Source organism: Photinus pyralis, unplaced genomic scaffold (genome assembly GCF_008802855.1).
Source record: "Photinus pyralis isolate 1611_PpyrPB1 unplaced genomic scaffold, Ppyr1.3 Ppyr1.4_LG9, whole genome shotgun sequence".
Lineage (NCBI taxonomy): Eukaryota > Metazoa > Arthropoda > Insecta > Coleoptera > Lampyridae > Photinus > Photinus pyralis.
In genome coordinates this window covers 8,228,206-8,254,289 of record NW_022170878.1, presented here as the reverse complement: position 1 = coordinate 8,254,289, position 26,084 = coordinate 8,228,206, and the positions used below count along the sequence as shown (strand labels likewise).

At 43.2% G+C, this 26,084-nt stretch overlaps 7 protein-coding genes across 11 annotated transcripts in view; 3 read left to right on the top strand and 4 right to left on the bottom strand.

Moving 5' to 3' along the window:
* LOC116180612 (sex peptide receptor-like) overlaps positions 1-26,084 on the bottom strand; it is a 561,029-nt gene that overhangs the window by 183,126 nt on the left and 351,819 nt on the right. The window lies entirely within an intron of this gene.
* LOC116180603 (transcription initiation factor TFIID subunit 1) lies at positions 1,202-15,351 on the bottom strand. Of its 2 annotated transcripts, none has more exons than XM_031500682.1 (21): positions 15,164-15,351; positions 15,028-15,116; positions 14,442-14,971; positions 14,207-14,389; positions 11,791-11,910; positions 11,528-11,703; positions 11,087-11,476; positions 10,796-11,036; positions 10,614-10,748; positions 10,222-10,566; positions 6,874-7,146; positions 6,609-6,830; positions 6,437-6,562; positions 5,613-6,390; positions 5,185-5,320; positions 4,961-5,129; positions 4,672-4,914; positions 3,500-4,078; positions 3,324-3,452; positions 1,567-1,972; positions 1,202-1,515 (listed from the first exon to the last, which is right to left on the bottom strand). In XM_031500682.1, the coding sequence occupies exons 1-21, from the start codon at positions 15,322-15,324 to the stop codon at positions 1,283-1,285; spliced, it is 5,664 nt and encodes a 1,887-aa protein (XP_031356542.1). In that variant the 5' UTR covers positions 15,325-15,351; the 3' UTR covers positions 1,202-1,282. The 2 variants fall into 2 exon arrangements, with proteins under 2 accessions (XP_031356542.1, XP_031356543.1); XM_031500683.1 differs by having other exon boundaries at positions 11,528-11,694.
* LOC116180621 (glutathione S-transferase-like) lies at positions 15,235-26,051 on the bottom strand. The gene is made up of 6 exons (XM_031500703.1): positions 25,710-26,051; positions 25,600-25,657; positions 22,234-22,547; positions 22,039-22,181; positions 21,619-21,782; positions 15,235-15,370 (listed from the first exon to the last, which is right to left on the bottom strand). The coding sequence occupies exons 2-6, from the start codon at positions 25,629-25,631 to the stop codon at positions 15,346-15,348; spliced, it is 678 nt and encodes a 225-aa protein (XP_031356563.1). The 5' UTR covers positions 25,632-25,657; positions 25,710-26,051; the 3' UTR covers positions 15,235-15,345.
* Positions 15,513-16,567, top strand: LOC116180620 (mitochondrial cardiolipin hydrolase-like). The gene is made up of 2 exons (XM_031500702.1): positions 15,513-16,013; positions 16,059-16,567. Exons 1-2 carry the CDS (start codon positions 15,608-15,610, stop codon positions 16,340-16,342), a joined length of 690 nt encoding a protein of 229 aa, XP_031356562.1. The 5' UTR covers positions 15,513-15,607; the 3' UTR covers positions 16,343-16,567.
* LOC116180609 (UDP-glucuronosyltransferase 2B15-like) lies at positions 16,762-18,620 on the top strand. The gene is made up of 4 exons (XM_031500689.1): positions 16,762-17,739; positions 17,789-18,011; positions 18,060-18,279; positions 18,326-18,620. Exons 1-4 carry the CDS (start codon positions 16,900-16,902, stop codon positions 18,603-18,605), a joined length of 1,563 nt encoding a protein of 520 aa, XP_031356549.1. The 5' UTR covers positions 16,762-16,899; the 3' UTR covers positions 18,606-18,620.
* LOC116180617 (glutathione S-transferase-like) lies at positions 19,939-21,057 on the top strand. Its single transcript, XM_031500700.1, has 4 exons — positions 19,939-20,194; positions 20,244-20,393; positions 20,438-20,605; positions 20,652-21,057. Exons 1-4 carry the CDS (start codon positions 20,047-20,049, stop codon positions 20,960-20,962), a joined length of 777 nt encoding a protein of 258 aa, XP_031356560.1. The 5' UTR covers positions 19,939-20,046; the 3' UTR covers positions 20,963-21,057.
* LOC116180622 (probable H/ACA ribonucleoprotein complex subunit 1) lies at positions 23,168-25,593 on the bottom strand. The gene is made up of 2 exons (XM_031500704.1): positions 24,028-25,593; positions 23,168-23,979 (listed from the first exon to the last, which is right to left on the bottom strand). Exon 2 carries the CDS (start codon positions 23,977-23,979, stop codon positions 23,308-23,310), a length of 672 nt encoding a protein of 223 aa, XP_031356564.1. The 5' UTR covers positions 24,028-25,593; the 3' UTR covers positions 23,168-23,307.

Below are 26,084 nucleotides of genomic sequence, written 5' to 3'. Positions count from 1 at the left end.
AAAATCTTGTATCAGGAGAATATAATGTGCGAGGAGATTGAAGGTTAGGATTAAAAATTAGTGAGGTTAGGTTAGGGTGATAGTTAGGTTAGCTCAAAAATCTTGTATCAGGAGAATATAATGTGCGAGGAGATTAAGGGTAGGAAAAATTTTTAGTGAGGTTAGGTTAGGGTGATAGTTAGGTTAGCTCAAATATCTTGTATCAGGAGAATATAATGTGCGAGGAGATTGAAGGTTAGGATAACAAATTAGTGAGGTTAGGTTAGGATGATAGTTAGGTTAGCTCAAATATCTTGTATCAGGAGAATATGATGTGCGAGGAGATTGAAGGTTAGGGTGATAGTTAGGTTAGCTCAAAAATCTTGTATCAGGAGAATATAATGTGCGAGGAGATTAAGGTTAGGAAAATTTTTTAGTGAGGTTAGGTTAGGGTGATAGTTAGGTTAGCTCAAAAATCTTGTATCAGGAGAATATAATGTGCGAGGAGATTGAAGGTTAGGATTAAAAATTAGTGAGGTTAGGTTAGGGTGATAGTTAGGTTAGCTCAAAAATCTTGTATCAGGAGAATATAATGTGCGAGGAGATTAAGGTTAGGAAAATTTTTTAGTGAGGTTAGGTTAGGGTGATAGTTAGGTTTGATTAAGAAATCTAATCGAAATATTGTTTTGGACTCTACGCACCAAAATTAATATGAAAATGTGTTTTCCCGAGAAATTTGGGTGCAGTCGATTTTTGGTAAAAAAGGATGGTAATAACTGCTTTTTTTTGAGCCCCGGATGTGCGAATGTGTCCCCTGCAAACTCAAGGTTCTTCCCGTCTGCTTTACAGCAAGTTGGCAGCCCCCTTAATGTGCTGCAAATTGCTCTGTAAGAAGGTTACCTCGTCCATCACTGATGTACCAGGTTCCCCCATTCCCTTATTGTGATGCCAACGATTCCGACCCTTATTTATTGGAGCGAACAACCGCCGCACGAGCCAAAAGCCCGTCGACATCTTTCTCGACCTGCTTTGGAAGGCAGATTCAACGTTTAAAATACAGAACATGTTGGAAATTAAAGAATTGGAACTCATATAAGGTTTTTGTGTTAGCAGAGTTCCGCCCCTGGAACAGGTAGCAATTATGGGCCCTGGTTGCGAGATTTGCCAGTCTATAGTTGAGATTCGAGAACAGTCCCGGCATTAGGTGTCGTAACTAAGGTGGTTCCAGTGATAGTTTTTATTAACTACATCCCTTATATTACAAATAGTAACGATAATAAAATACCAAAATCACTCCTTTACATTAAAACCATAAGTCACCATCGCCGACGTCGTCATCGTCCGGCAACTGTTGGGTGGGCATAGACGGTACATTTCCAGTTTCATCGTCGCTTTCGCTAACTGCTAAATCGTCGTGGATTTTCATTTCCTTCACGTTCGACTTGTGAATTGCAATTTCGTCCACCTTATGTCTCGGCAATTCGGACATGAGGAAGTCAGAGGGATCGTAATTGGGATCGACGTCGAAGCTTTCCTCTGAAATGAAGGCTTCCTTTTAGACCCCACAAACGTATAGCTACTCTTTACCTTTAAACATAACCGATTCGCTATGCTCGTGTTTGAACATAACCGACTCGCCTTGCTCGTGCTGGTGATAAAAGCCCATCGTACCTAGCTGCACCATCGCCTCGGCGGCCTGCTGACTGTCGTCGTCGGCGCCCGGCACCGGCATCTCGGCCGAAATCAGTATGCCCCCCTTGCTGTCGTCGCACTCGCCGATCGGCACCTCGTCGAGCTCCTCCTCGCTCGAAAACTGCAGGTCCTCCTCGAGCGTCGCCGCGATCTTCTTGCGCGGCCGTCCGCGGCCCCTTCGGATCTTCGGCGGCGGACTCAGGACGTCGCCGAAACCGAGACCGCCGCCCTCGACGTCGACGTAATCGTAATCCTCGACGTTGCCCTTGAAGTAGATGTTGTCCGGCGAACCGGCGAAACTCTGAAATTTAGAGTGGCCTTCAAGTTACATTCGGCGACCGGTGGGAAATGACAGCGGTCCCAAAACTATGTCCTTCAACTTTAGCGAGACAATAGGTGGTGTATTTTGCCGCTTTTTTGCCGTTAATTTGTTGTGGAAACAACGTTTTTGCCGCTCTCGTATTTTTCTCGCAAACGGATGTCTCGTTGATACAGTTGATGAAAAGCGTAGAATGGGCATGTAACGAAAGACGGATCAGGAGAATAACTCCAAACCAAAATCCCCCCAAACTGCTTGCTTTTTCAACTTTTTCATGTTTTTAAATCTATCATTTTCGTAAAAACAAAAACTCAGTTATTTCGAAAACAAAGATGGCGTGGGGCGTTCAATTGTTTTTGCAATAACCTGCTTTAACTTAGAGCATTCCTTGGCCAATGAGAATCAACCAAAATATAGTTAATTTAGTTGAATCCTCCTCCGCCAGGGGGCCAGTTTTGACACTATGATCCAAAATCCTAAAAAAATCAAATGGAATGATATGACTTTTTCTTTGTGAAAAAGTAGCCAAATAAGATCCAAAGAGGCCAATAAAACCCGTTTTTCAAAATCTTGTTCCTTACCTCAAATATTGGGAAAATGAGATTAATTAATTAAAATGCTTAAATTGTATCTTAAATTTGCTTTTTACGTATTTCCGGTATTTGTAGATGGCGCGAAAGAAAAGCACCCTATACTTTTAGGTAGGCCTTGGAAAATTAAACAAATGAAACACCATGCATTATAAAATAATAACAGCCGTAATTTGTAAATTGTTCTGCTGTGTTTACATTCAGAAAGTGCAATTTTTTGAATTTGTAATCTTTTCTAAAATGCCGATTTCTAACCAAGCATTTAATATGCTGGCGGCGATGTTTCGTGGTTGATTCGGATAACGCAAATAACTTTGACGGGTGGTCGATTCCTTTAGGAATATTAAAATTATGTCAAACAATATTCAAAATTCCCTGGCGTTGAATACAAAATTTTATTTATCTTTGTTTATATGAGTAAGGTTTAACACCAGAATGCTACGGATTTCCGTTTTAAGTTTTTTTAGTAATATCTATCGACTTAGTTATTTTTTTTAAGTTGTCCGGACATCCCAAAACTATCCATGACCATTTAGCTCCATGTACTTCGATACTGTGTTTACCCTGACGAGTTTCATAAAGATCTACATTATCATTTAAGAAAGTGCTATACAGGGTGGGTCATTGACGAAGATTTTTTTTGGAAAATTCTGTCACAAAATAACCACGTAATAAGGTTGAAAATGAGTGACTTTGTGGTGGAAGTACAGGTTTAAAACTCCAAAACCTCTCCAAAGACCTACCATGTGATCGGGTTCGGCGATAGTGTAATTCTCCTCGTCGACACCCAGCCACGCGCTATCGTCCTCTTGCATCGCACGCTCGTGGGCCGCCGCGATTTTACTTTCCAACTGCGTCAAGTGCTCGTCGTACTGCAACGCAACCGATTAGGCTCAATCACGCGACTATCGGCGCTTACCTCGTCCAAGGTCGCTCGGCAGACCAGCACGATCGCCTCCGCCTTCTGAGTGAACGGCGAGTCCTTCCCATTGTACAAAATGCAATTCTCCAAAATCTGCTGGACGTCGACCAAAAACTCGTGCCGGCTGTGATACTTGTGAGACGACACCTTCTTAACGATCGTCTCCAAATCCATGGGCCGCTTGATGATGTTGTAGTAGTCCTTCACCATCTTCTTGTTGACCGGCTTGAGGAACGGCCACGATTCCGCCATCGTTTTCAGCTTGGTGTTGATGACGTTGTCGAGAATGAAGGTCAGCGCGACCTGATCGTTATCCAAAAGTGGATTTATGGCCTTCTCCAATCGCATTAGCCGATCCTCCTTCTCCTCCAATCGCTCGATGCACTTGTTCAGCATTCGCTGCGCGGCGATCGTTAGGCTGCTCTTCTCGCCGTTGTAGCGCGACGAATTTTTGACGATCTGATCGATGTCCGCCAGAAATTCCTCGCGACTTTGGTATTTTTTCTGGCGCAGATTCTCCCTTATCGTTTGTAGGTCCATCGGGCGCTCGATTATGTTGTAATAATCGATTACTAGCTGCAAAAATCAAAATAAATAATGAAATAGGACCGTTGACCTTCGGTAACCTCAAAATTAAAATATGAACACAAGTTAGTTCATGATGACCTTGATAAGCAAAAGTTATAGACTAGAAACCAAATTCGAAAAAAAATTCAAAGGGCTGTAACTTCTGAACTAGTAGCCCAATCTTGGAACTGTTTGAAATTATGGATTCTACAGGCCACATTCTATAAGAAATTTTTTTTTCCGGATCGATCTGAGAATTTTTTTTCGGGGCTCAAAAAAAGGCAGTTATTACCTTCCTTTTTTACCAAAAATCGACTGTACCAAAATTTCTCGGGAAAACACTTTTTCTTATTAATTTGGGTGCGTAGAACCCAAAACAATTCGTACTTTTTCGATCAGACTTCTCAATCAAAAAATGATAACAAATGCCACGCCAGTGAGACCTTGGTGTGAATGTTGTCATACAGGGCCTATTGTAAAACATAAATTGCAAAAACACTAAGAATGTAAGTGAGTACATTTCCTGAAAGGGTTTCAGTAGCTCTTTTAGCTTCCTTGCCAAAAAAGACCCTAGAGCTACTCTCGTGGCTAACAGAATTTACCTTAGAATTAACGGGAAACAAAAACGGCTGCACGTCGGGCATATCTCGTAGCTCGTTCAGAATCGACTCCAAAATGGTGGACAGAACGACGACCGGATCGGTTCGCCTCCTGTTCGCCGGACGATTCTGACGTTTCAAATAGTCGCAGTGCAAGTCGGAATTGGCGCGCCTTCGCTTCCTCGCGTTCATCGCGTCGCGCGGAACCTTAAGCAGTAAACTCTTTCGCTTGATCTCCTCGGCGTGCTAGGGACAGACCAAATCAATCGTCGGCAGTCACATTCGCGCTTACCTTTAACAACTTTCCCGATAATTTCACCTTTGTCCCGTCGACGTTCACCAGATCCTCGTCGTCGGTGTTCAACTGCCTTTCGATCTCCTCCTCCTGCTCCTCGGTCATCGCGACGTTCACCGGCGGCGCCGATCCCGAATTTTGATACAGCGGGCAAGCCTTATTGGTTCTGTACGAGTAATTATCGTTAAATCGATGGCTTTCGAATCGGGTCGAATTATTACCTCATATGACCCACGTTTCCGCACGCGCCGCACTTTAGCTTTAGGTCCGGTTTCAGTTTCGTCTTTCGTCGCGATTTCGGAGTGGTCGGCGACGCTTTCGTCGAAGGAGTAGACACGGATGGCGCCACTGAGGGACCTGCAAATCGACGATCGGTTTTTTTGCACCATAGTTCGACTTCGAGATACGATAAAAATGGCCGATTTCGTTAATAAATCGCCATTTTGGGGCGTTCGTTAATTTGGAAAGATAGGTAGGGATTAATCTGGAGGTTGTTTTTTGAGAGATTCCGTTTTTAGCCGTCGTAAAGTTTAGGTCAGAAAATAAAATAGTGGTGGAAGATTTAAATAAGATACAAAACCAAAATATAAAGATTGGAACAAAGAGGAGAGATGTGTAATTGTAACACGCACCCACTCCAGATATTTACCTTCCAAAGTAGTCGTTTTAACGATGTCGGAGTTAATGCTACTGCCAAACGTTGAGTTAGAATTTCCGCCTCCGCTCGAAAGAACGGCAAGGCGCTCGCGCTCCTGATTGCGCTTGATTCGCCGCAGCTGCTCCTGTATGCGCCTCTTCTCCCTTTTCATCTCCTCCTTCTGCGCCTCGTCCAGCGTCGCAAAGTGCCGAATAAACTGCTCGTCTTTGGTCGTTCGTATCTTGACGTAAGCGTCGATCACTTGCGGTTTACGCACGATTTCAACTCGCGTATACTCTTTGCCGTCGGGATTACGATAGGCGCGCACGATTTTCAAGACCCGCCCCTGCTGGGCGTACCCGTACTGGTCTTGGTTCTCCTCGTCCTCCTTCTTCTTCGGTTTCATCTTCTTCTCCCCCTCCCCGCCTTCCATGATCATCTTCCGTAACTCCTGTCTCTCTTGCTCCTCCCGCTCGAGAGAGAGTTGCGTGCTGGTCTTTTTATTCGCCAACATGTTCTCGATGTTCTTGCCCATTTCCTCGATGTCCTCGTCGCTGTCCTCGTCGGAACTTTCGCCCTCGTCCGTACTTAGCACCTCTTCGCTAGCGAGCACGCGATTCTGCAAGTCGAAAATTCGCTGGCACTCCTCCTTATAGCGCTCCTGGTGTTCGGCGATGGAGAAACGATTGCCACGCGAAAATTTGTCCATGCCCTCCTCGCCGGCCTTCGCTTTCTCAGTCGAGAGCGTTCGGACGACGTCGATCACCTCCCACCGAGACAACTTTTTGATCTACAACCGAAAGGTTAATCGGACCGTTTCGCGAACGCGAACGCACCTCCTCCTCGGGCACGCCGAATTTTCTCAGCAACGCCTTGGCGTTGTTCAGGGATAAACGGCGGAGATCCGCGTCCGTTCCTGTAACGGTCCGCTTCGGCTGCGACTCCTGCTCCTCTTTGCTTTGCTGAAATCGGACATTTATTTCGTAGCTCTCGAGAAGGGGCACTTACCGTAGGTTTATTCGGGACGCGCACGTAACTGAACCCCTCACCGCAGCCGGTGGGATCCGCCGGACCGGTTAATTGCAGCAGGCACTTGCCTTTCATCGCCTGAATGTACGCTCGGGTGGTGTTCCACGGTGCCACCTTCACCTCGTCGTCCATCTTCAGCTGCATCTCTTCGTCGTCGTCCTCCTGAGGGGTGAAGAGGAATTTCTCGCCATAACCGGCATCCTAGAAGCAATCATAGAGGGCGCGCTAAAAGAACACGATTCACCTTGAGTCGCTGCTCGGCCGCCACCATGCTAAAGTACGAGCAGCACTGCTCTGGCGACACCATCGCCCTGATCTCCTCCTCGGTGGGTAGCCGAAACTCGGGCTTGATCACCCACCAGTTCGAGTCCATGCCGGTACGCTTAAAATCGGCGCACAGCTTCAGCCGTTTCCTTATGCTACTCTCAGAGTGCGAGGGGAACGCTTTTTTAATATCGTCCATTTTTATACGTCGCGGGTTGTCGCGACTCTTCCAGAATAGCCGATATATAAATACCTGCACAAAATACACACCTTGTTACATATCTGACGGTTTTGAATTTGAACCAATCGAAAGACGTTGTTACGCTACTGGATTTTGCGATGGGCGCAAACCTAACAAAGTGCACAAGAACGAAGGCTAGCAAGTAGATGCGCATGATACTTTATTAAAGTCTGTTAAATCTTGAAAGGCTTCAAAAACTCACAAAATCTCTGCAAGGCTCAGTTCTAAGAAAGAAAAGAAGATAAGCTCCTAGAAGGACTCTTTAAGCTCTTTTCTCGACCCTCTTGCAAACCAATTGTGATTTTTTTTTAGTTCTTAATAAAACAGAGCAAGTGTCATTACATTGGGATTTTTCTCTACTCCTGTCCCTTGATTCGCGAAGATATCTTCAAAACCGCATGATGGGAGTGTGGTATTGCTGAAGTTTTGCTGAATTTGTGTCTTGGCTTGCTCGACAATTGGACACAGAACAAGTGTCTTGACATTGGGATTTTTCTCTACTTCCATTCCTTTGATTCGCGAAGATATCTTCAAAAACGCATTGTGGGAGAGTAGGATTGCTGAATTTTTGCTGGCTTTGTGTCGAACTGGCCTTTGGCTTGCTCGACAATTGGACACAGAACAAGTGTCTTGACATGGGGATTTTTCTCTACTTCCATTCCCTTGATTCGCGTAGATATCTTCAAAAACGCATGGTGGGAGAGTAGGATTGCTGAATTTTTGCTGGTTTTGTGTCGAACTGGCCTTCGGCTTGCTCGACAATTGGACACAGAACAAGTGTCTTGACATTGGGATTTTTCTCTACTTCCATTCCTTTGATTCGCGAAGATATCTTCAAAAACGCATTGTGGGAGAGTAGGATTGCTGAATTTTTGCTGGCTTTGTGTCGAACTGGCCTTTGGCTTGCTCGACAATTGGACACAGAACAAGTGTCTTGACATGGGGATTTTTCTCTACTTCCATTCCCTTGATTCGCGTAGATATCTTCAAAAACGCATGGTGGGAGAGTAGGATTGCTGAATTTTTGCTGGTTTTGTGTCGAACTGGCCTTCGGCTTGCTCGACAATTGGACACAGAACAAGTGTCTTGACATTGGGATTTTTCTCTACTCCTGTTCCTTGATTTGCGTAGATATCTTCAAAACTGCATGATGGGAGTGTGGTATTGCTGAAGTTTTGCTGAATTTTTTGTCTTGGCTTGCTCGACAATTGGACACAGAGCAAGTGTCTTGAAATTGAAATTTTTCTCTACTTCCTTTCCCTAGATTCTCGTAGATATCTTCAAAAACGCATGGTGGAAGAGTAAGATTGCTGAATTTTTGCTGGCTTTGTGTCGAACTGGCCTTCGGCTTGCTCGACAATTGGACACAGAACAAGTGTCTTGACATTGGGATTTTTCTCTACTCCTGTTCCTTGATTTGCGTAGATATCTTCAAAACTGCATGATGGGAGTGTGGTATTGCTGAAGTTTTGCTGAATTTTTTGTCTTGGCTTGCTCGACAATTGGACACAGAGCAAGTGTCTTGAAATTGAAATTTTTCTCTACTTCCTTTCCCTAGATTCTCGTAGATATCTTCAAAAACGCATGGTGGAAGAGTAAGATTGCTGAATTTTTGCTGGCTTTGTGTCGAACTGGCCTTCGGCTTGCTCGACAATTGGACACAGAACAAGTGTCTTGACATTGGGATTTTTCTCTACTTCCATTCCTTTGATTCGCGAAGATATCTTCAAAAACGCATGGTGGGAGAGTAGGATTGCTGAATTTTTGCTGAATTTGTATCGAACTCGCCTTCCGCTTGCTCGACAATTGGACAAAGCAAGTGTCTTTGAATTTGAATTTTTCTCTACTCCTGTCCCTTGATTCGCGTAGATATCTTCAAAACCGCTTGGTGGGAGAGTAGGATTGCTGAACTTTTGCTGAATTTGTGTCGAACTCGCCTCCTGCCTGCTTGACAATAGGATACTGAGTAAGTGACTTAAAATTGGGATTTTTCTCTACTTCCATTCCTTTGATTCGCGAAGATATCTTCAAAAACGCATGGTGGGAGAGTAGGATTGCTGAATTTTTGCTGAATTTGTATCGAACTCGCCTTCCGCTTGCTCGACAATTGGACAAAGCAAGTGTCTTTGAATTTGAATTTTTCTCTACTCCTGTCCCTTGATTCGCGTAGATATCTTCAAAACCGCTTGGTGGGAGAGTAGGATTGCTGAACTTTTGCTGAATTTGTGTCGAACTCGCCTCCTGCCTGCTTGACAATAGGATACTGAGTAAGTGACTTAAAATTGGGATTTTTCTCTACTTCCATTCCTTTGATTCGCGAAGATATCTTCAAAAACGCATGGTGGGAGAGTAGGATTGCTGAATGTTTGCTTGTGTCGAACTGGCCTTCGGCTTGCTCGACAATTGGGCACAGAACAAGTGTCTTGACATTGGGATTTTTCTCTACTTCCATTCCTTTGATTCGCGTAGATATCTTCAAAAACGCATGGTGGGAGAGTAGGATTGCTGAATGTTTGCTGGCTTTGTGTCGAACTGGGCTTCGGCTTGCTCGACAATTGGGCACAGAACAAGTGTCTTGACATTGGGATTTTTCTCTACTTCCATTGCTTTGATTCGCGAAGATATCTTCAAAAACGCATGCTGGGAGAGTAGGATTGCTGAATTTTTGCTGGATTTGTGTGGCAGTAAATCGGTGAATAATTTGATGCATGTGGGGAAGTAGACAGACTAAATGGATTTCGCTCGAGTTAAAGAGAAAAAGTTGCAAAGATTGAAGGTTCAAGTATGATTATTGTTATCGGCTTGTGCGATGAGTTGGGGTTTTTATTTGTTTTATCTGGGGGCGTAATATACTTGTTGAATGTATTTTACATACCTAAATGCCAAATGTGATTATTTTTCATGACTCCCGAATTTTTATGTCATACTGTTCGCGATAGATTTATATAAAATTCTGCGATGTTGCTGAAAACTATTTTCTCCATTGTAATGAATAAAGACCCTAGAGCTACTCTCGACTTTCTCTAGCTACCAGAAGAACGTAACATATATTTTTCCATGGCCAATAGGAAGAATTCCTTTACCTACCTGTAAGAAGTCTCTAACAAAATTGTTGGCCCTCTTCGAGTTCGGTCCCGGAACCTCGTAAAGAGGACACTGCTGTCCGGCGACGAAAAGCGCGTCAATTTCCCGAATGTAATATTGCTGCCGGGTACGGATGATGACGAAATCGGTCGACAGGATTTTGTGCTCGTAGATCGGGGCACGGTACATGTTGTTCTCGACGGCCTGTATCGACTGGCCGGGATGCAGAATGCCCAAAAACGGCGAGGTATGCGCGTACGCGACCTCGCCGTACCTGTACATGGGAGGTCCCTGATCCTTGCCCGCCTTTCGTTTGTAATAGTTTTTCAGTTTCGAGCACATCCCCACCTTGAAATTGGACAGTTAGACTGTTAACGCAAGAGTGGGTGCGATACCTGATTCATGAGCGGAGGATGTTCCTCGCAGAACTCGATTAGTACAAGATCGCCGTCTCTGCCAGTCAAATCCTCGGGAGTGCGCATGAAGAACACGTCGCCCCCTCCTGACGCCATCCTCTCCGCTTCTCTTTGCTAGAAAGAGAGATAGAAATAGTGAACCAATGGGATAAGGTGCATACCCGCGCCTTTTTCTTAATGTGCTTGATTAGGGGTAAGACGGAGTGAGGCCCTGGCGTCGATAGCGGGCCGTGGGAGAACCGTTTCAGCGGAGGACGATGGAAGTTGCGCAAACGCATCGGGCCCATGTGCGTCTGCACGAAGGGCGTGCGCAATTCGACCACAGGCGTCGAATGCTGAATCAAATTGCCCCCGCCCACCTTCAACCTCAGATACGTCTCCGAGGAGCGAGGCATGTAATAGCTACGAAATGACGGGTGAGATTAAGTCACTCGTTGGCGGATTCAACTCACATATCGTTCGAGATGTTGAACGGGTCGCGATCGGGCGACTTCGGCGGAGGCGGAGGCGTGTCCTCTTGCAATACGTTGATTACCCCCGCCTTGCCCAGCAAGATCTTCGATTTTTTCACGTGCGGGTGCGGTATCTTAACCTTGACGGGGGTCGCCTGTCCCGCGATCTGCTTCGACGGATCGATATCGTCGGGTATTCCCAAAATGATGTTCTCGTCGTTGGGGTCGAGCGTGAGAATCGACGGCTTCGGAATCTGAATCATGTTTTCGGCGTCCCAGATGACGTCGTCCTCCCACCTTCCGTAAACCAAATCTTCGTTCTCCACCGGAAAAATCGAGTACCACGTGTCGTCGTTCTCCTGCTCTCGCTGCTTTTGATTGGGCAGCATGCTGAAAGCCGAGCGTGGGAAATGAACGAGGCCGAGGGGCGGAGAGACTTACAGTTGGCCCTTGGCGTTCTTGGCGCCGGGTAGCGGAGGCGCCGGTATCGGTAGGCGTATGTTGCTTCCGTGCATTGTACCGCCCTTGCCGGGCTGACTGAACGCCTGCGCAGTTCTGTTACCGCTGCTCGGCACCCAGCCTGCTGCGTTTGTTTTAGAATTTAATTTCTGTAATACCTACGGGTCATTACTACAATTAACCTAGGAAGCTATTTAACAACAAAAGCGACATTCTGCGAGTACACAAAAAAATTTCGCACAAACCTTGTGCTTTATATCATTGCCGTCCCATACGACGTCGTCTTCCCAATGCAATTGCGATACCATTAAAAAGGCGTCGTCGGGAAACGGTTCGCCCTCTAGCGGCTCTTCCGGCTCGATAATCTAAAACAAGTATTAAGTCTGAAACCGTTCAGAGACCGTGAGTTTTTTATTAGTTTTTGGATCAATAAATTCAAACGGTCTTTAATGATTTTAGTCCTCAAAAGTCCTTTTGGTACCCCCCCCCCCCCAAAGTAGATGAATTCGTACGAGGTATACAAACAGGACCAGTTCAAGGTCGCTCGCCATCTGGCGGTGACCTTGGAAAGTAGCTTAAGGTGAAGTGAACTTCAAAGATCATCTGTCACGTGATCTTGGAAAGCAGGTCAAGGTGAAGATCAAGAGCACTCGCCCTTCGCTCTTCTCTGCCAGTGACCTTGGTAGGTCAAGGGCAAAGATTGCTCAGGCCCTGGAAAGTAGATCAAGCTACCGATCAAAGGTCGCTCACCCTTGACCTTTTTTTTTAGGAGCGGGGATTCCACAACCCCTTATTAAAGAGAGAGGTCAGAGCTACATTTGATCTTGACTTAATTCCCATGTCACCACCAGTGGATGGCTGAACCCTTCTCGAAGTGTATACGGCGAGTCCTAAAGGGCACTACTCGTCTTGGTCGAGGATATAAAAACGGGAAATCTGCCTTCGCCACCTATAATAATGATGGGTCACCCTGTATGATGGAAATTACAATTTTTAAAGATATTCGATCATATTAGTTGAACTACAGTTGAGCTAATTGGACTTAATTGCGTGTTTTGTTTCGTAAGTTTATCTCCGGTCAGCGCGATAAGAGTTCGTTATCGCTGCGTTAATCTTACAGTGATTTTCCCCTCGTGGAAATCTCACAATACTTTTAGAGGGACAATGCTGGTTGAAAAAAATGTACCTATTCTGGAGATGAAGTCGAAATATCAACAGATCAAAGTCCTTGCTTATTAAGACCGCCGGAACGCATCAAAAACAGACCATCGCCATTCCGACCATCCTGCTTTTATTTAACAGAGTCCTGGAATTTTTTGCAGTAGATAACCTATATTTTGAAGGTGTACCAGACGGCCATCAAATTTCGCTGTCTAAAAGGGGGGCCCCCCACGAATTATTTCCCGGGATGCTGTTTTTGAAAGTAAAACGGCAACCAATTGGTCTCAGATTTTGCATACGCATGTCTTTAATGGTGCCAAGTTAAACTTTAGAAAATGGGGGGGGGGGTTAAAAGTTAATTTGATCTCTCCTTGTATTCTAAAGGAACACTTTTCTACAAACTACTGCCCTTCTTTCTGTCCTCTTATCAAACTACGGGGGGGAGGGGGTTGGAACTAGTTTTATCCTTTATGGTACTCTAATGAAAGGTCTCAATGAAAGGAATTAATTTATACTAACCATAGTCTTCCTCCTCGATCCCTTGTCGTGATCGGTTATAATTCCTTATATCTTAAGAGTGAATTGTCAAAGGAAAGTAGCTACAAAGGGCGATTAGGATGTTTGGAAGAAATATAACCATTGGGCATTTAAATAAAATTTGATACATAGCCACTTGGAATAAAACCAAATTTAACGCCAGTTTCAAAATTTCGTTTTGCGCATGCGCAGTGCCAACTTTCTTATTTATGGAAGACTGTGCAAAAAATCCAGCACAATTAGTACCTAAAATGAGTTCAATACCGCGGAAGTGAATCCGGGCAGAAAATCGTACAAAACGCAAACATAATACTTTTTTTAATAAAAAAAAATGTACTAAAAGTTTATAGAGCATTCCGAAAATACTAATTTGTTGAATGCTTTAATAAACCTATGCGCAACTATTCTTCTAATTATTCTAATTTTGTCATAGTCAGTATGCAGATAATTTTGACCTGTAAAAGGTGGCGTAAAGGATTTTATGGTTTTAAATGGCCCATTTGGCTCCAAATAACATGCATTCGGAAACTGCACACCATTTTTTTCCCGGCACAACTTTTGGCAGCCAAAAAACCTCAAAATGTTTGGGCTTTTTTCAGTTTTTCGCTTAAACCTCGAAAACGGTCCATATTTAATGAATAACACTTATTTAGTGAATTAAAGAAAACAAAATTCTGCGGTGATCAAAAGATGAACAAACAAAATCAGTCCAATAGAAAAATTTTTACAAGCGATCAAAGAACACCGATTTTTTCCAACTTTTCTAAAAAAAACTGAGTTAACCTTTTTTTATTTAGAGACATACTGTATATATTTATTGGTTTAACCGGATTGGTTGATTTTACCACAATTGTTTCCATGCTGATTTCTACCAATCGGGTGTTCTCTCAACTACCAATAGAAAATAACACCATTGCATGCACAATAACAAATGAAAAAGGCGAGGTTATGTCCGCACCCTACCTTCTCTTTCAACTTAAATCCGTAGTCGAAATTATCGCCAGTTTCGGGAACGTCGAGCATGTCGTACCAGACCTGCGCGGGCCCGAAACGCCAGTCGGCGACCTTCGGTCCCGTATCGTCTTTCGCCGCCATCTCCTTTTTGGAATCCTTGCTGCCCGCCTCGATCGGTTTTAAGAATTTCTCCTAAAACTCAGCGTCAGAGATCGACACCGCGAGGACAAACGAAAAATCGAACCTCGTCGTCGCTCTGCCACCGGTCGGGCGGCGGCGTATCGGCGTAATTAAAATGCCAACCGGTAAACTTCGGCTTCTCCTCGTCCGACTGCGAGTCGGAATCGTGCTGATTACCCGAGCGCTTATGCTTGCGACGTTTCTTCTTGACGTTACGCCAAATCTGCGGCAAACTGGACGGTTTCCCCGGACCGAAGAGTCGCGAGAATCTCAAGACCTTGCCGTGCCGAAAGTCGGGAAACAGCTCGGTGACGTCGATGTTTTGGTACTTGGAGGGCAGCATTGCGGCCAGCGGTGTGTCGAGTTTACGTTTCGGTTCCGTGTCGCCCGCCGCTTGCGGAGGAGGCGGCGGCATCAGCCTCGAATCAGTGAACGGTTTCGGCGCAGTATCGTAATCCTCGTCGAGTTCCAGTTTCTGAAATGTTAAAAGATTAAAGGGCGAAAACGCACCGCTTACACGAACGATTGGAACTTCGTCTTCCGCCAGCTCGTTTATGTCAAAAAAATCGACGGCAGACGGCAATTTGTCCATAGCTACGACAGAAATTTCACGTTAAAAGTCCTAGTCAACTGACTCGACTAATACGTACTTTGCACATCCTGCGGCTTGGTATCGGTGTTTTCTTCCTCAATGTCATCCTCGTTTATCATCTCCTTTAAAAAGCTACTTAAGCCGAGCCTGCAACAGTACACTGTAGAACAAGAGTGTCTAAAATAGTGTCCTACCGTCCTAGCGAGGCCAACTGCTTCTGCTCAATCGAATCGAACACATCGCTTTCAAGCTGGCCCGTTTCGTCAATGTTTCCGAATAAAAATCCGGTAAGATTCACGCTATCCGTCTCTTCTGCCTCATCCTTCATATCTTGATCGTCTTCGCAATCGACCATCTTTTTAATCGGAAGATGCCTTTATGGAAGGATGTGAATTGAATATCTAAAATTAAATTGCACGAGATCCCATAGTTTGTCGAACTTAATTTTAAATTAATTGTGTTTTTAACAACAAAACAAAGCTTCCCAGTTTTTGTTATTGTAGGTTAGAAAACTGTGTGTTTACTACGCGCAGATGCCGACCGTGACACCGTGTATGGTACGTGAGCCACGGTTTGTGTTTAAAACATAATTTATTGTATTTTGCATTTACCAATTATTCCTTGCGAAACTTCCCAATATGATCCTAAAGTGCGCTATTTACTGTGCAATCTTCAGCTTACCCCTGTACAGCTGGACCAAAGTCTACAAAGAATGGAAGAAAATTCGTGAGGAACTAAAGAAACATTCACTCTACCTTCAACGGCATATCTGCATGGGGGTGTATTCGGCCGGTGTATTGAGCGGGTGGCCAACTGAAGACAGGGCGGAGAAGAGTAAGGGGTTTAACATAAACACGCAGTTCGAACCGATCTTATACTTCATCCGCACCGCGGAAAGATCACTGGATATTGCCATAATGTTCATTCAGATCAAATCGATACTCGATGAACTGCTGGCCGCATCTAGGCGAAACGTGAAAGTTCGAATAATCGTCGACTATAACTATAACAACAACAAGGACCTTCGACATTTAGAACGTTCCGGTAAAATTTCTGTTTAAACACTGAAAATACTTGGTACTCTTTCAGGGATCGAAGTTTTATACTACGTTGCACCCGATCCTGACATATCCACCATTTTCCACCACAAGTACATGGTCAAGGATTATACAGACGAAGACGGTTACCTTTACATTGGCTCGGTAAATTGGTCAGTGGGCGGCGTCACTGTGAATTATGAAACTTTTAACTTCATCGTTAATCGTGGGGTAGTAAAATATTACCACGAGAAGTTTCACTACGCATGGCACAGAATTCGCGAGATTAACGAAACTAGCCTGTATGCTAAAGGCACACTGACAGAAATCAGTTAAACTGGTTAAGTTTGAACCGTTCCCAGAGAAAGCTTCTGTGCTCTGGATTGCCCCCCAGCAGTGCTAAACCTAAATTACTCCCTTTTTTTGGGATTAATTTGTTGATCATTGACATTCAATACAATTTTATAGGTTATGTTCATAGACTTTTTGAACTATTGTGGATAATTTTGAACTACTTTTTATGTACAGGGTAACGAAAAATATAATTTGTATAGGCTTTTATTTTAATAATTTATAAGAATAGAGGGATTTTTGTGTACTGTTTTTCCCTATTTCTAAATGAAACGGGCCTTAAGAGACTCGTCTCAAACAAGAGGGTTACCCGTAGCAGGGACTAGAAGTCACGTTGGATTCGAGATGCGAGTGGACCTGGACTAACTGAATGCAACTCTTGCATGTAAAATCAACATAACCTAACTTTTAATATTATTTAACCCAGAAGTAATTTTTTAATTATGTATACAGAATTAATTGCAGTATTATTGTTTATTGTTCACTTTACCTTGTAATTAGCTTCTTGTGGACATAAAGTGTCTGTCATCCGCAGTTTCGCAATGGGTTACAACAGTTTTGCACGTTTCCTACTATTACTGTGTGTGCAAATAAAGCAGCATAATGGTGCACGTATTCTAGGCATCGTACCGACACCGTCCTACAGCCATCAAGTCGTATTTCAACCGATTTGGACCGAACTCGCCCTGCGAGGTCACGATCTGACAGTTCTTACGACTGATCCGATGAACAACTCCTCTTTACCCAACTTGAAGGAGATAGATTTGGGATTTGCCTACGATCTTTGGAACGTGAAGCACAACTTCACTCACATGATTAGAACGGCACCAGACAGCCTTTTGAAGTTTATCGATCGATACGTCGAGATGGTGGACGATATCGTCGACCACCAGCTCGCCCATCCTGAAGTGAAGGCGTTAATCACCAACAAAACGGAACACTTCGACCTGCTAATGCTCGAGTACCCATATCCGAGTTTAACCACGTTCTCGGAACGTTTCGCTTGTCCTTTTATCGGCATGACATCTCTGGATGCCCACTCGAACATATACGACGCCGTGGGCAACCCCTCGCATCCGGTCCTCAATCCCGATTTTAGCCTTCCTTTCGGCGGTTCGTTGAACTTCCGGCAGCGGGTTTTGAGCCTCCTATTCCAGACGTACACTCGACTATACGTTCGCATGTATTCCTACCCGAAGCTAGAGTCGCAAGTGAGAAAGCACTTCGGCGACGGCTACCCGCCGTTGGGCGACATTGCGATTAAAGTTAGTATGCTCTTTGTTAATGTTGATCCGATATTTCATAATATTCGTCCGATTTTGCCGGCAGTCGTGCGGATAGGAGGCGGAACACATCTGAAAGCGCCAAGACCGCTTCCCAGCGTAAGACGTTCCTCCTCGGAGGTTTCGCTCTCCACTGCTTGTTTTGTAGGCGCTGCAGAGTTACCTGGACAATGCCACCGAAGGCTTCGTCTACTTCAGTTTGGGCTCGAACGTGAAAAGCGCGGATATCGACCTACAACTGCGTAACACACTTCTGGCGGCATTCGCCGAGCTTCCCTACAGGGTGTTGTGGAAGTTTGAGAACGAAGATCTGCCCGGTCGGCCTCCGAACGTCTACATTTCTAAGTGGTTTCCTCAACAGGACATCCTCCGTAAGTTCCATACGTTAATGCCATGCGCCTGATCGTTTTCCATTGCAGGGCATCCCAATATCAAGCTTTTCGTAACACAAGGGGGCCTTCAGTCGATGGAGGAGGCCGTTTACAACCACGTTCCGATGCTGGGTCTGCCGTTTTACGCCGACCAGTACAGCAACGTCGACTTAATGGTGGGAAAGGGATTCGGGTTATCCCTAAACCACGCCGACTTGGAAAAGGAGGAGTTCATCAAGGCCATTTTGGAGGTTATTACGAATCCGAGGTGACACCATCTTTGTCATATGCTCGGGTACAGAAACGGTTTTTAGATATCGAAGTCGGGTAATCGAATTGGTGAGTGTCGCCTTGGATCAGCCCATGACGGGATTGGAGCGTGCGGTGTGGTGGACGGAGTACGTGTTAAGGCATAAGGGCGCGAAGAGTTTGAGGAGCCCCGCAATTGATTTGCCTCTGTATCAGTACCTGCTGTTGGATATTTTGGGATTCTTTATTGCAGTCGTTTTAGTTTTAATTTTTAGTTTTATTTTATTTATTAAAATTATTATTATTATTATACGAATGTTTCGTCAGAAATCCAAAGTCGATTAGTAATTATAATAAAGTTTTTCCTCTCTCTCTAAAACAGTTGAAGTTGAAGATTTAAAAAAAACTTGAAACTTAAAAACGTGTCATTATTGGACGATTTACGTTTATTAACGGCCTTTGTAAAATAATGATAAATGTTATTAAAATTACAAAAGATTATCTCAAACAGAATAGGTACATTTATTATGAGTAAACATAAAAATCAAACCAATTCCTACAGGCACTTGGAAAATACAAAAACCTAATTACTAAACTGAATTAAAAGAATTTCTGCTGGCCAGATAATTAAACCTCTCCTAGTAAACAATGTAACGATTAATTCTAAATAATCAAATTGAATAAATTTCGTAATATGGGGTAGAGTCGACTGTGTATTTTGCGTAAGACGTTCACAGACGCCGATTTGATGTTGATTAGAAGAAAGCGTGCAGTAAAGGGAGACTACGTTTTGTAATTGTTTACGTTTTTGGTGTAATGTTTGGATGTATGGATTCTACAGGCCACATTCTATAAGAAAATTTTTTTTCCGGATCGATCTGAGACAATTTTTTTTTTCGGGGCTCAAAAAAAGGCAGTTATTACCTTCCTTTTTTACCAAAAATCGACTGCACCCAAATTTCTCGGGAAAACACTTTTTCTTATTAATTTTGGTGCGTAAAATCCAAAACAATTCGTACTTTTTCGATTAGACTTCTCAATCAAAAGTTATAGACTAGAAACCAATTTCGAAAAAAAAATTCAAAGGGCTGTAACTCTTGAACTAGTAGCCCAATCTTGGAACTGTTTGAAATTATGGATTCTACAGGCCACATTCTATAAGAAAATTTTTTTCCCGGATCGATCTGAGACAATTTTTTTTTTCGGGGCTCAAAAAAAGGCAGTGTAACCTTCCTTTTTTACCAAAAATCGACTGCACCAAAATTTCTGGGGAAACACTTTTTCTTATTAATTTTGATGCGTAGAATCCAAAACAATTCGTACTTTTTCGATTAGACTTCTCAATCAAAAGTTATAGACTAGAAACCAATTTCGAAAAAAAAATTCAAAGGGCTGTAACTGTTGAACTAGTAGCCCAATCTTGGAACTGTTTGAAATTATGGATTCTACAGGCCACATTCTATAAGAAAAATTTTTTTCCGGATCGATCTGAGACAATTTTTTTTCGGGGCTCAAAAAAAGGCAGTGTACAACCTTCTTTTTTTTTTACAAAAAATCGACTGCACCAAAATTTCTCTAATTCGAATTGTGCAAACTTTAGCGCTTTAATTTTGTTTCAGCGACATCTAACGCATAAATCCATAAGCGTCATATTACAGTTTTAAACGATACATGTTTATACTGCTCCACAATAGAGGGCGCCTTTAAGTATACCTAAATTGGTTTTCCAAAAAATACATAAGGTTAGCAATCTGTGGTTATAGGCATAACTTGTCTTATCTGTACCATGGATCGTTATACCTTTGTAAAACAAAAAAAAACACAAATTGTAGACGTTTTACAAACTTCGAAAAATATGTGCGATAATTGTGGCAGTTGCGAAGCTTGCGACTTAAAAAGAAGTCACAAATCCATCAACATCCTCGCCAATTCCGGTAAAAACCGACCCGGTGTACGCATCCGCGCCAACCCTTCAAATTGCAGACGAAACCGGCGACTTGCATCACAAGTGGAAGCTCACCTACTTCCCCTTCAAGGCTCTGGCGGAACCAATCCGTTTCCTTCTCCATTACTGCGAGATTCAATTCGACGACATTCGCATTCCGCGAAGCGAATGGGACGGTCACAAAGAAAGTAAACGTCATCCGCAACTCGCCGAGTTTAAATGCGAATTGTAGGTATGCCGTTCGGCCAAGTCCCCGTCTTGGAGGTCAACGGGCTGCAGATGAACCAAAGCTTGGCGATTTGCCGCTTCTTGGGCAAACACGCCAATCTGACCGGCGCGAATGACTTAGAAGATCTGGAAATTGACGCACTGGCCGATACTATTAACGATCTTCGAATCAGTGAGTATTCTAAACGTCGAGCTAATTCAACTCGTTTTTCCGAAAGAAATCGCCCAATACCACTACGAGACGAATTCCGAAATAAAGGAAAGCCGCAAGGCGACGCTGGATAAGGAAACGGTTCCATTCTACTTGAACCGTCTCGACAAGATCGCGGGCAAGAACGGCGGGCACCTTGCACTTGGAAAGCTGACTTGGGTGGACATATACTTCGTGGGTCTTTTGGATTATATGGGCTATATGCTGGGTAAAAGCCTGACGGAAGATTGTCCCAATTTAAAGATCGTGGAAAATAACGTGCTCGCTATAGCTTCCATTAAGAAGTGGATCGAGGAGCGCCCCGCCACTGACTTTTAAAGTCCCAGGGCAATAGTTTGTTAATAGTTCAACATTTGTTTCTTTCTTGGTTCTTGGTGTATAAAACTGTTGCAATAAATTACTATTTACATTTACCGACATTGCACCCATAACTATGGGGATTTTTGGCAAGAATATCTTCAGATGTCGACGTTATTTTTTTGACACTCCAAAGATTCATTCAGTTAACGTCACGTTTATATCCCTTTTGAACGGACTATTCGTTGGCGAGTCAAAATTTTACTTTTGTTTAATTAACGTAAATTGAATAATTGATTCTCATTGAGTGTTAATCATGGTTTTAGTATTTGAGATACTTGATTAGTGTCAAACGTTAGACATTGCTATCGCAATATTTTTGTACCGCGCCTATTCACTACCCTTCTCCCTTCTTGTTTTTTTTTGCCTGTGTCTTTATCTGTTACAAAAAAAGGCTGCCTCCAAGAACTAAAATTGAAAACTGGATCGCTTTTGGGGATGCAATTCGAAAAACTCCCAAGCGAGCTACCGCCTCAATCTACTGTTACCTTTGATATAATTATAGTAGAGCAATTTTCATTGTTCCTGCTCTCCAGGTTATAATACGTGATCGGTCAAAGATCCAAAAAGTAATAAAACGCCCAAACGTTAGTGATTTAATGTATCAAAAACCTTACGCGCGAGTAACAGGACGTTTGGCAACCCATTCCTTGATACCTGGAAGATTCAGGATCGTCTTCTCCAAGTTTTGAAGGCCGGGATAACCCGCTATGATGGTCTTCCCCGTCATGAAGCTTAGGTAATCGAGAATCCCAACGAAGTGTATGTCGGCCCAGGTTAACTGAAAGGAATGAGATCGGCAAACAATTGCGCCAATCCTATGGTTCGTACTAAAGTCACTAGATATGGAAAGTACCGCAATCATCCGCCATTTTGGGCAAATTTGCTGCCAACTTAAAAAGGAACAATCCCTAACATTAAAGTTAATAGAATCTGGTAACTTCCGCCATTTTTGGGCAAAAATCATGCGTTCTCTCTCTAACACACGAGCCCAATGAATTGCGGTACTTTCTATATTTAGTGACTTTAGTTCGTACCTTTCCCGTTGCGAGATGCCCGTTGTTATTCTCGACGATAGTCTCGAAACGTTCCAGGTAGTAAGGGAGAACTTCGTCGAAAAGCGACTGTCTACGTCTTTCTTTGGCGACCGAGTCCATCTCGTAGCAAAACTCCGAGATTTCTACAAAAAAAAAAAGGGGCCAAGTTTCTGTGGTACACGTACGGCTACTCACTAATGCGTAGGTCATTAACCGTGTCGACAACGGCGTCGATTTCGAGATCTTCGACGTCGTTAGCTCCCGCGAGTTTGACTTGCTTCGCGACGTATCGTGTAATCGCGATGCTCTGGTAGGCTCGAATTCCGTTGAATTCCAAAACGGGAGCTTGTCCAAACGGCAGGCTCGGTTTGATTTCCGGCCAGTTCGATTTCTCGATGCGGATGTCTTCAAATTCAATGTTGCCATAACTGAAGAGGAAACGGATGGGCTCGGCCAATGCTTTCGATTGGAAGTACGTCAAATGGTACGTTGGCGTCATGCCGTTCTCTCTGGAAATTCCATAGTTAAATGATTTTTCCGCTTTTCTTCTTCCTTTGGGAAGGCATACCGAACTGAAACGCCAGCGGCGCATGAAAGAAACGCGTCGACGGACTTAAATTTGAAGAGCGAAAAGACCACACTCTGTATAAGTAGATTCTGAAGATCAGGGTTACCAAGAAGTGTTTGTATTTGTCTGTCGAACGTCTGCGTGCGGGGTATTTGTAAAAAAGCGGGCTCTAAAAGCCCCACGTTCTTGTATAATTTTGTTTTTAATGTTTCGTGAAATAAATTTGTCTTTGTCGTCTAAACTGTCTGTTTAATTGAACCCAAAGTGCGACCCAGATAAAGTTTTCATGTCAGATTTTTCTATTCTTGCTCAAGAATTAAGTCAGGAAGACCTTTTGCTTCATTTGTAAGTATTCCGTATTATTTTTTTATTCTTTCCATAAATTTATTTTGCATTCATACCATTTAATTTTTTCTTTCTACATTAAATCGAGCGTCCCATTTAATTATAACGTAAGACTGAGGCTTCAGAGATCGTCCCACTGACCTTGACCAGAGGCAAGGCCGGACCCCTTAGTTGCGGCCGATTCCGACTGTTCCGGTGACACAAAACTTAAAAAAATTAGTACTTAAAATTATTTATAAAAATTCTGTACAACGTAACATGTACTACACATACAAAATCACTATTACATTAATAGCACAACTCGTACGTACAAATAATAAAAATAGGGAACTAAATGTATAATTGATAAAATATTCTTAGTAACCGCCACTTTGCCTGAAACCACCTCCACCTCCGCCAAATCCACGTCCACCTCCTCTGCCTCCACCTCCGAAACCACGTCCACCACCGCCTCCTCCGAAGCCTCGCCCTCCACCCCCACCAAAACCACGCCCTCCACCCCTGCCACCGAATCCTCCACCCCCCCTTCCCCCAAATCCACCTCGCCCCCCGCCTCTTCCCCTATCACCTCCGCCACGACCTCGCCCGCCGCCTCTACCCCCGCGCTTCTGCACCGTTCCCGGCGGTTTCGGCAGAAACCGCTGCAACGGCAACAACTTCGCGGGATCGATGTACAATTTTTGGTTCTTCTTAAAGCTCGACGCCTTCATATTCTCGCTCAGTCTCACTGTAACCGAGTAGTCCCTCGGATTGCCGAATATCTCATCGATTTTCCCGATCTGCTCCTTATTCTCGAGGTAAATCGGCGCGTTGAAAAACGGCACGTCCTCTATTTCCACCTTGCAGATCAGCTCGTCCTGACACGGATAGTCGTAGTAGCCGAGTGGTATAACGCGCTCCGGCGGTCCCTGGTCGAAATTTCTGCCGCCGCCGCCGCCGAAACTGTTACGTCCGCCGCCTCGACCGCCGCGTCCGCGACCGCCGAAGCCTCGGCCGCCTCCTCCGCCGCGATTACCGCGAAACGACATCTAAAATTATAAAACTGCGGCCTGTGTTTGCGACCACGCCGTACTTACATTTTGTAAACAGAAACGCACGTGTCCGCACCTTTTTAACCTTAAATTATCTTCGCCCCTAATAAACTAGGGATGTTGTTAAACTAATTTGGAATGGGAACAAGTTCGTTTATTTAAAATTGATCGTCTCGAAGTTCACAAAAAGGCATTTACAAACAAAAATCGGTCCATTAAATTTTTAGGTTAGAAAGTTTCCACTGTTGCCGCTAGTCACATTTACAAACACTCGCAGTTAGGTCTAAACGTGACTCTATCAACAATAACAATCAACATATAAAATGAAATGGGCACTTTTCGAGACAGTTTTTCCGTAAATGAATTATTGCAATATCTTACATTGTTTTCGATTCTATTAGGTGCGTTCGATTATGCGAACACTGTTAAATTTGCTGTTAAAAGTCAACAACGTAACGAACCCTTATTCTTGTTAAAAACGAACCAACGGCAACTAAAATGTACAACTTCAACCAACTTTTCCGTCGTACGTCGTACGATTTAAAAAGTTACTATCTTCCGATTGGTTAACGGACAAATGGAAACGTAAGGGAAAGCTATGAACGCACCTTTAGAGCAAAACGCACCTATTAACATACGACTCGGCAACATTGTACCTAATTAACCTAAAAAACAAAAAAATTGAGGTTTTCTCATATATATAAGATATATATGGGTTTTCTTGATTATTTACAGTAATGTCTGTCGAAATACTTGTTTAAGTTGAACCCAAACAAGAAGAGAAAATCACTTGGTCCCTTGAAACACATATTTTCATTGGCAACGAAGTTTCGACGACAATCAAGGGTAAAGACATAAATTGCGCTCAGGACAGTGGAACTACTGAGCTGGAATACTAGTTCGAAAGGCCTAAAGGATTTTCAATGTGACACTTGTAATTATTCAACAATTTAGCTACGACAGCATCTTTTAAAGTACAAAGTTTCGAAAGATTTGAAATGTGACTCTTGTGATTATACAACTCATAATAAAAATCATTTAAAACTGCATCTTCTAAAGCACAATGTGACCATTGCATTTATGTAACTTATACGAAACAACTTTTAGAGCGACACCTTTTAACACGCAAATTGTCAAAAGATTTGAAATGTGCCAGTTGTGATTACGCAACTAATAATAAATACCTATTCAATTTGCATGGCTTAACACAAAATTCCCAAAGATTTTAAATGTGTCACTTGTGATTACGCAACGAATAATAAATACTATTTTAAGCAGCATCTCGTAACCCACATCATTTCTGAACATTTGAAATGTGACCACTGCGATTATTCGACGAATAATAAGTCGCTGTTCAAGTCACATATCGTAAGGTACAAGGTGCCCACAGATTTGAAAGCGACGAATAACAAAAAACTTTTAAGACAGCAAGTTTTAACGCATAAAGTTTCGAAGGATTTTAAATGTGACCGCTGCGATTATGTGGCAAATAATAAATCGCTATTTAAACGCCACATTTTGAGGCATAAAGATCTCAAATGTGACAGTTGGGGTTACGGAACAAATGACAAGCGCCTTTTACAATGACACTTGATTTAAAAATTGTGATTCACTTACATGCAATTGTTCTCCGCTCGGGGTTGATGCATTGGTCTTCAGGTTGGACACCCTTCAGCTATAATCAAAGAAATTAACAGTGGTTTCGAATTCATATAATTATTGTTTACCCTTAATTAAAATTTGTACATTTTGGGCTGCATCTTATAATTTTGCATGGTGTCCATTTTTTTCTTTGTGTAACAATGTTTATTTAATGCAATTTACTTGTGACAAACGGCCAATGTGTCTGAAGAAACTGAAAAACCTAAAGAACTCGAAGCGAAGGATTATGCACAAATCGTGATTTGTGGGGTTATGTTTGAAGAATTGGAAGCATCCAATGGAATACACATAATCGAGGTGCGTTCGATTATTCGTTTTAGGTGTGAACAGAGCGTACGGTGAAAAAGATTGGCATAAAATAAACTGTGGTTACACATGTCATACTGCGCATGCGCCATAGTAAATATGTGGAACAATTTTATAAAAAGAGAGCTTTCTCT

Bases quoted from the DNA above. Each gene is read 5' to 3' on its own strand.
- LOC116180621 (XM_031500703.1), bottom strand. From the start codon at position 25,631: ATGCATCAACCCCGAGCGGAGAACAATTGCAT. The intron at 22,182-22,233 runs GTGAGTAGCCGT...TTTTTTTTGTAG, and splicing joins GGTTAATGACCTACGCATTA to AAATCTCGGAGTTTTGCTAC. The intron at 21,783-22,038 runs GTACGAACTAAA...CATTCCTTTCAG, and splicing joins GGCATCTCGCAACGGGAAAG to TTAACCTGGGCCGACATACA.
- LOC116180622 (XM_031500704.1), bottom strand. From the start codon at position 23,979: ATGTCGTTTCGCGGTAATCGCGGCGGAGGAGGCGGCCGAGGCTTCGGC.
- LOC116180617 (XM_031500700.1), top strand. From the start codon at position 20,047: ATGGATCGTTATACCTTTGTAAAACAAAAAAAAACACAAATTGTAGAC. The intron at 20,195-20,243 runs GTAAAAACCGAC...TTCAAATTGCAG, and splicing joins CAACATCCTCGCCAATTCCG to ACGAAACCGGCGACTTGCAT. The intron at 20,606-20,651 runs GTGAGTATTCTA...TTTTTCCGAAAG, and splicing joins TATTAACGATCTTCGAATCA to AAATCGCCCAATACCACTAC.
- LOC116180603 (XM_031500682.1), bottom strand. From the start codon at position 15,324: ATGGTCGATTGCGAAGACGATCAAGATATGAAGGATGAGGCAGAAGAG. The intron at 5,130-5,184 runs GTAATAATTCGA...TTACTCGTACAG, and splicing joins GGAAACGTGGGTCATATGAG to AACCAATAAGGCTTGCCCGC. The intron at 3,453-3,499 runs GTAAGCGCCGAT...GTTGCGTTGCAG, and splicing joins GCCGAGCGACCTTGGACGAG to TACGACGAGCACTTGACGCA.
- LOC116180609 (XM_031500689.1), top strand. From the start codon at position 16,900: ATGGGTTACAACAGTTTTGCACGTTTCCTACTATTACTGTGTGTGCAA. The intron at 18,012-18,059 runs GTAAGTTCCATA...TTTCCATTGCAG, and splicing joins TCCTCAACAGGACATCCTCC to GGCATCCCAATATCAAGCTT. The intron at 18,280-18,325 runs GTGACACCATCT...AACGGTTTTTAG, and splicing joins GAGGTTATTACGAATCCGAG to ATATCGAAGTCGGGTAATCG.
- LOC116180620 (XM_031500702.1), top strand. From the start codon at position 15,608: ATGATCCTAAAGTGCGCTATTTACTGTGCAATCTTCAGCTTACCCCTG. The intron at 16,014-16,058 runs GTAAAATTTCTG...GTACTCTTTCAG, and splicing joins TCGACATTTAGAACGTTCCG to GGATCGAAGTTTTATACTAC.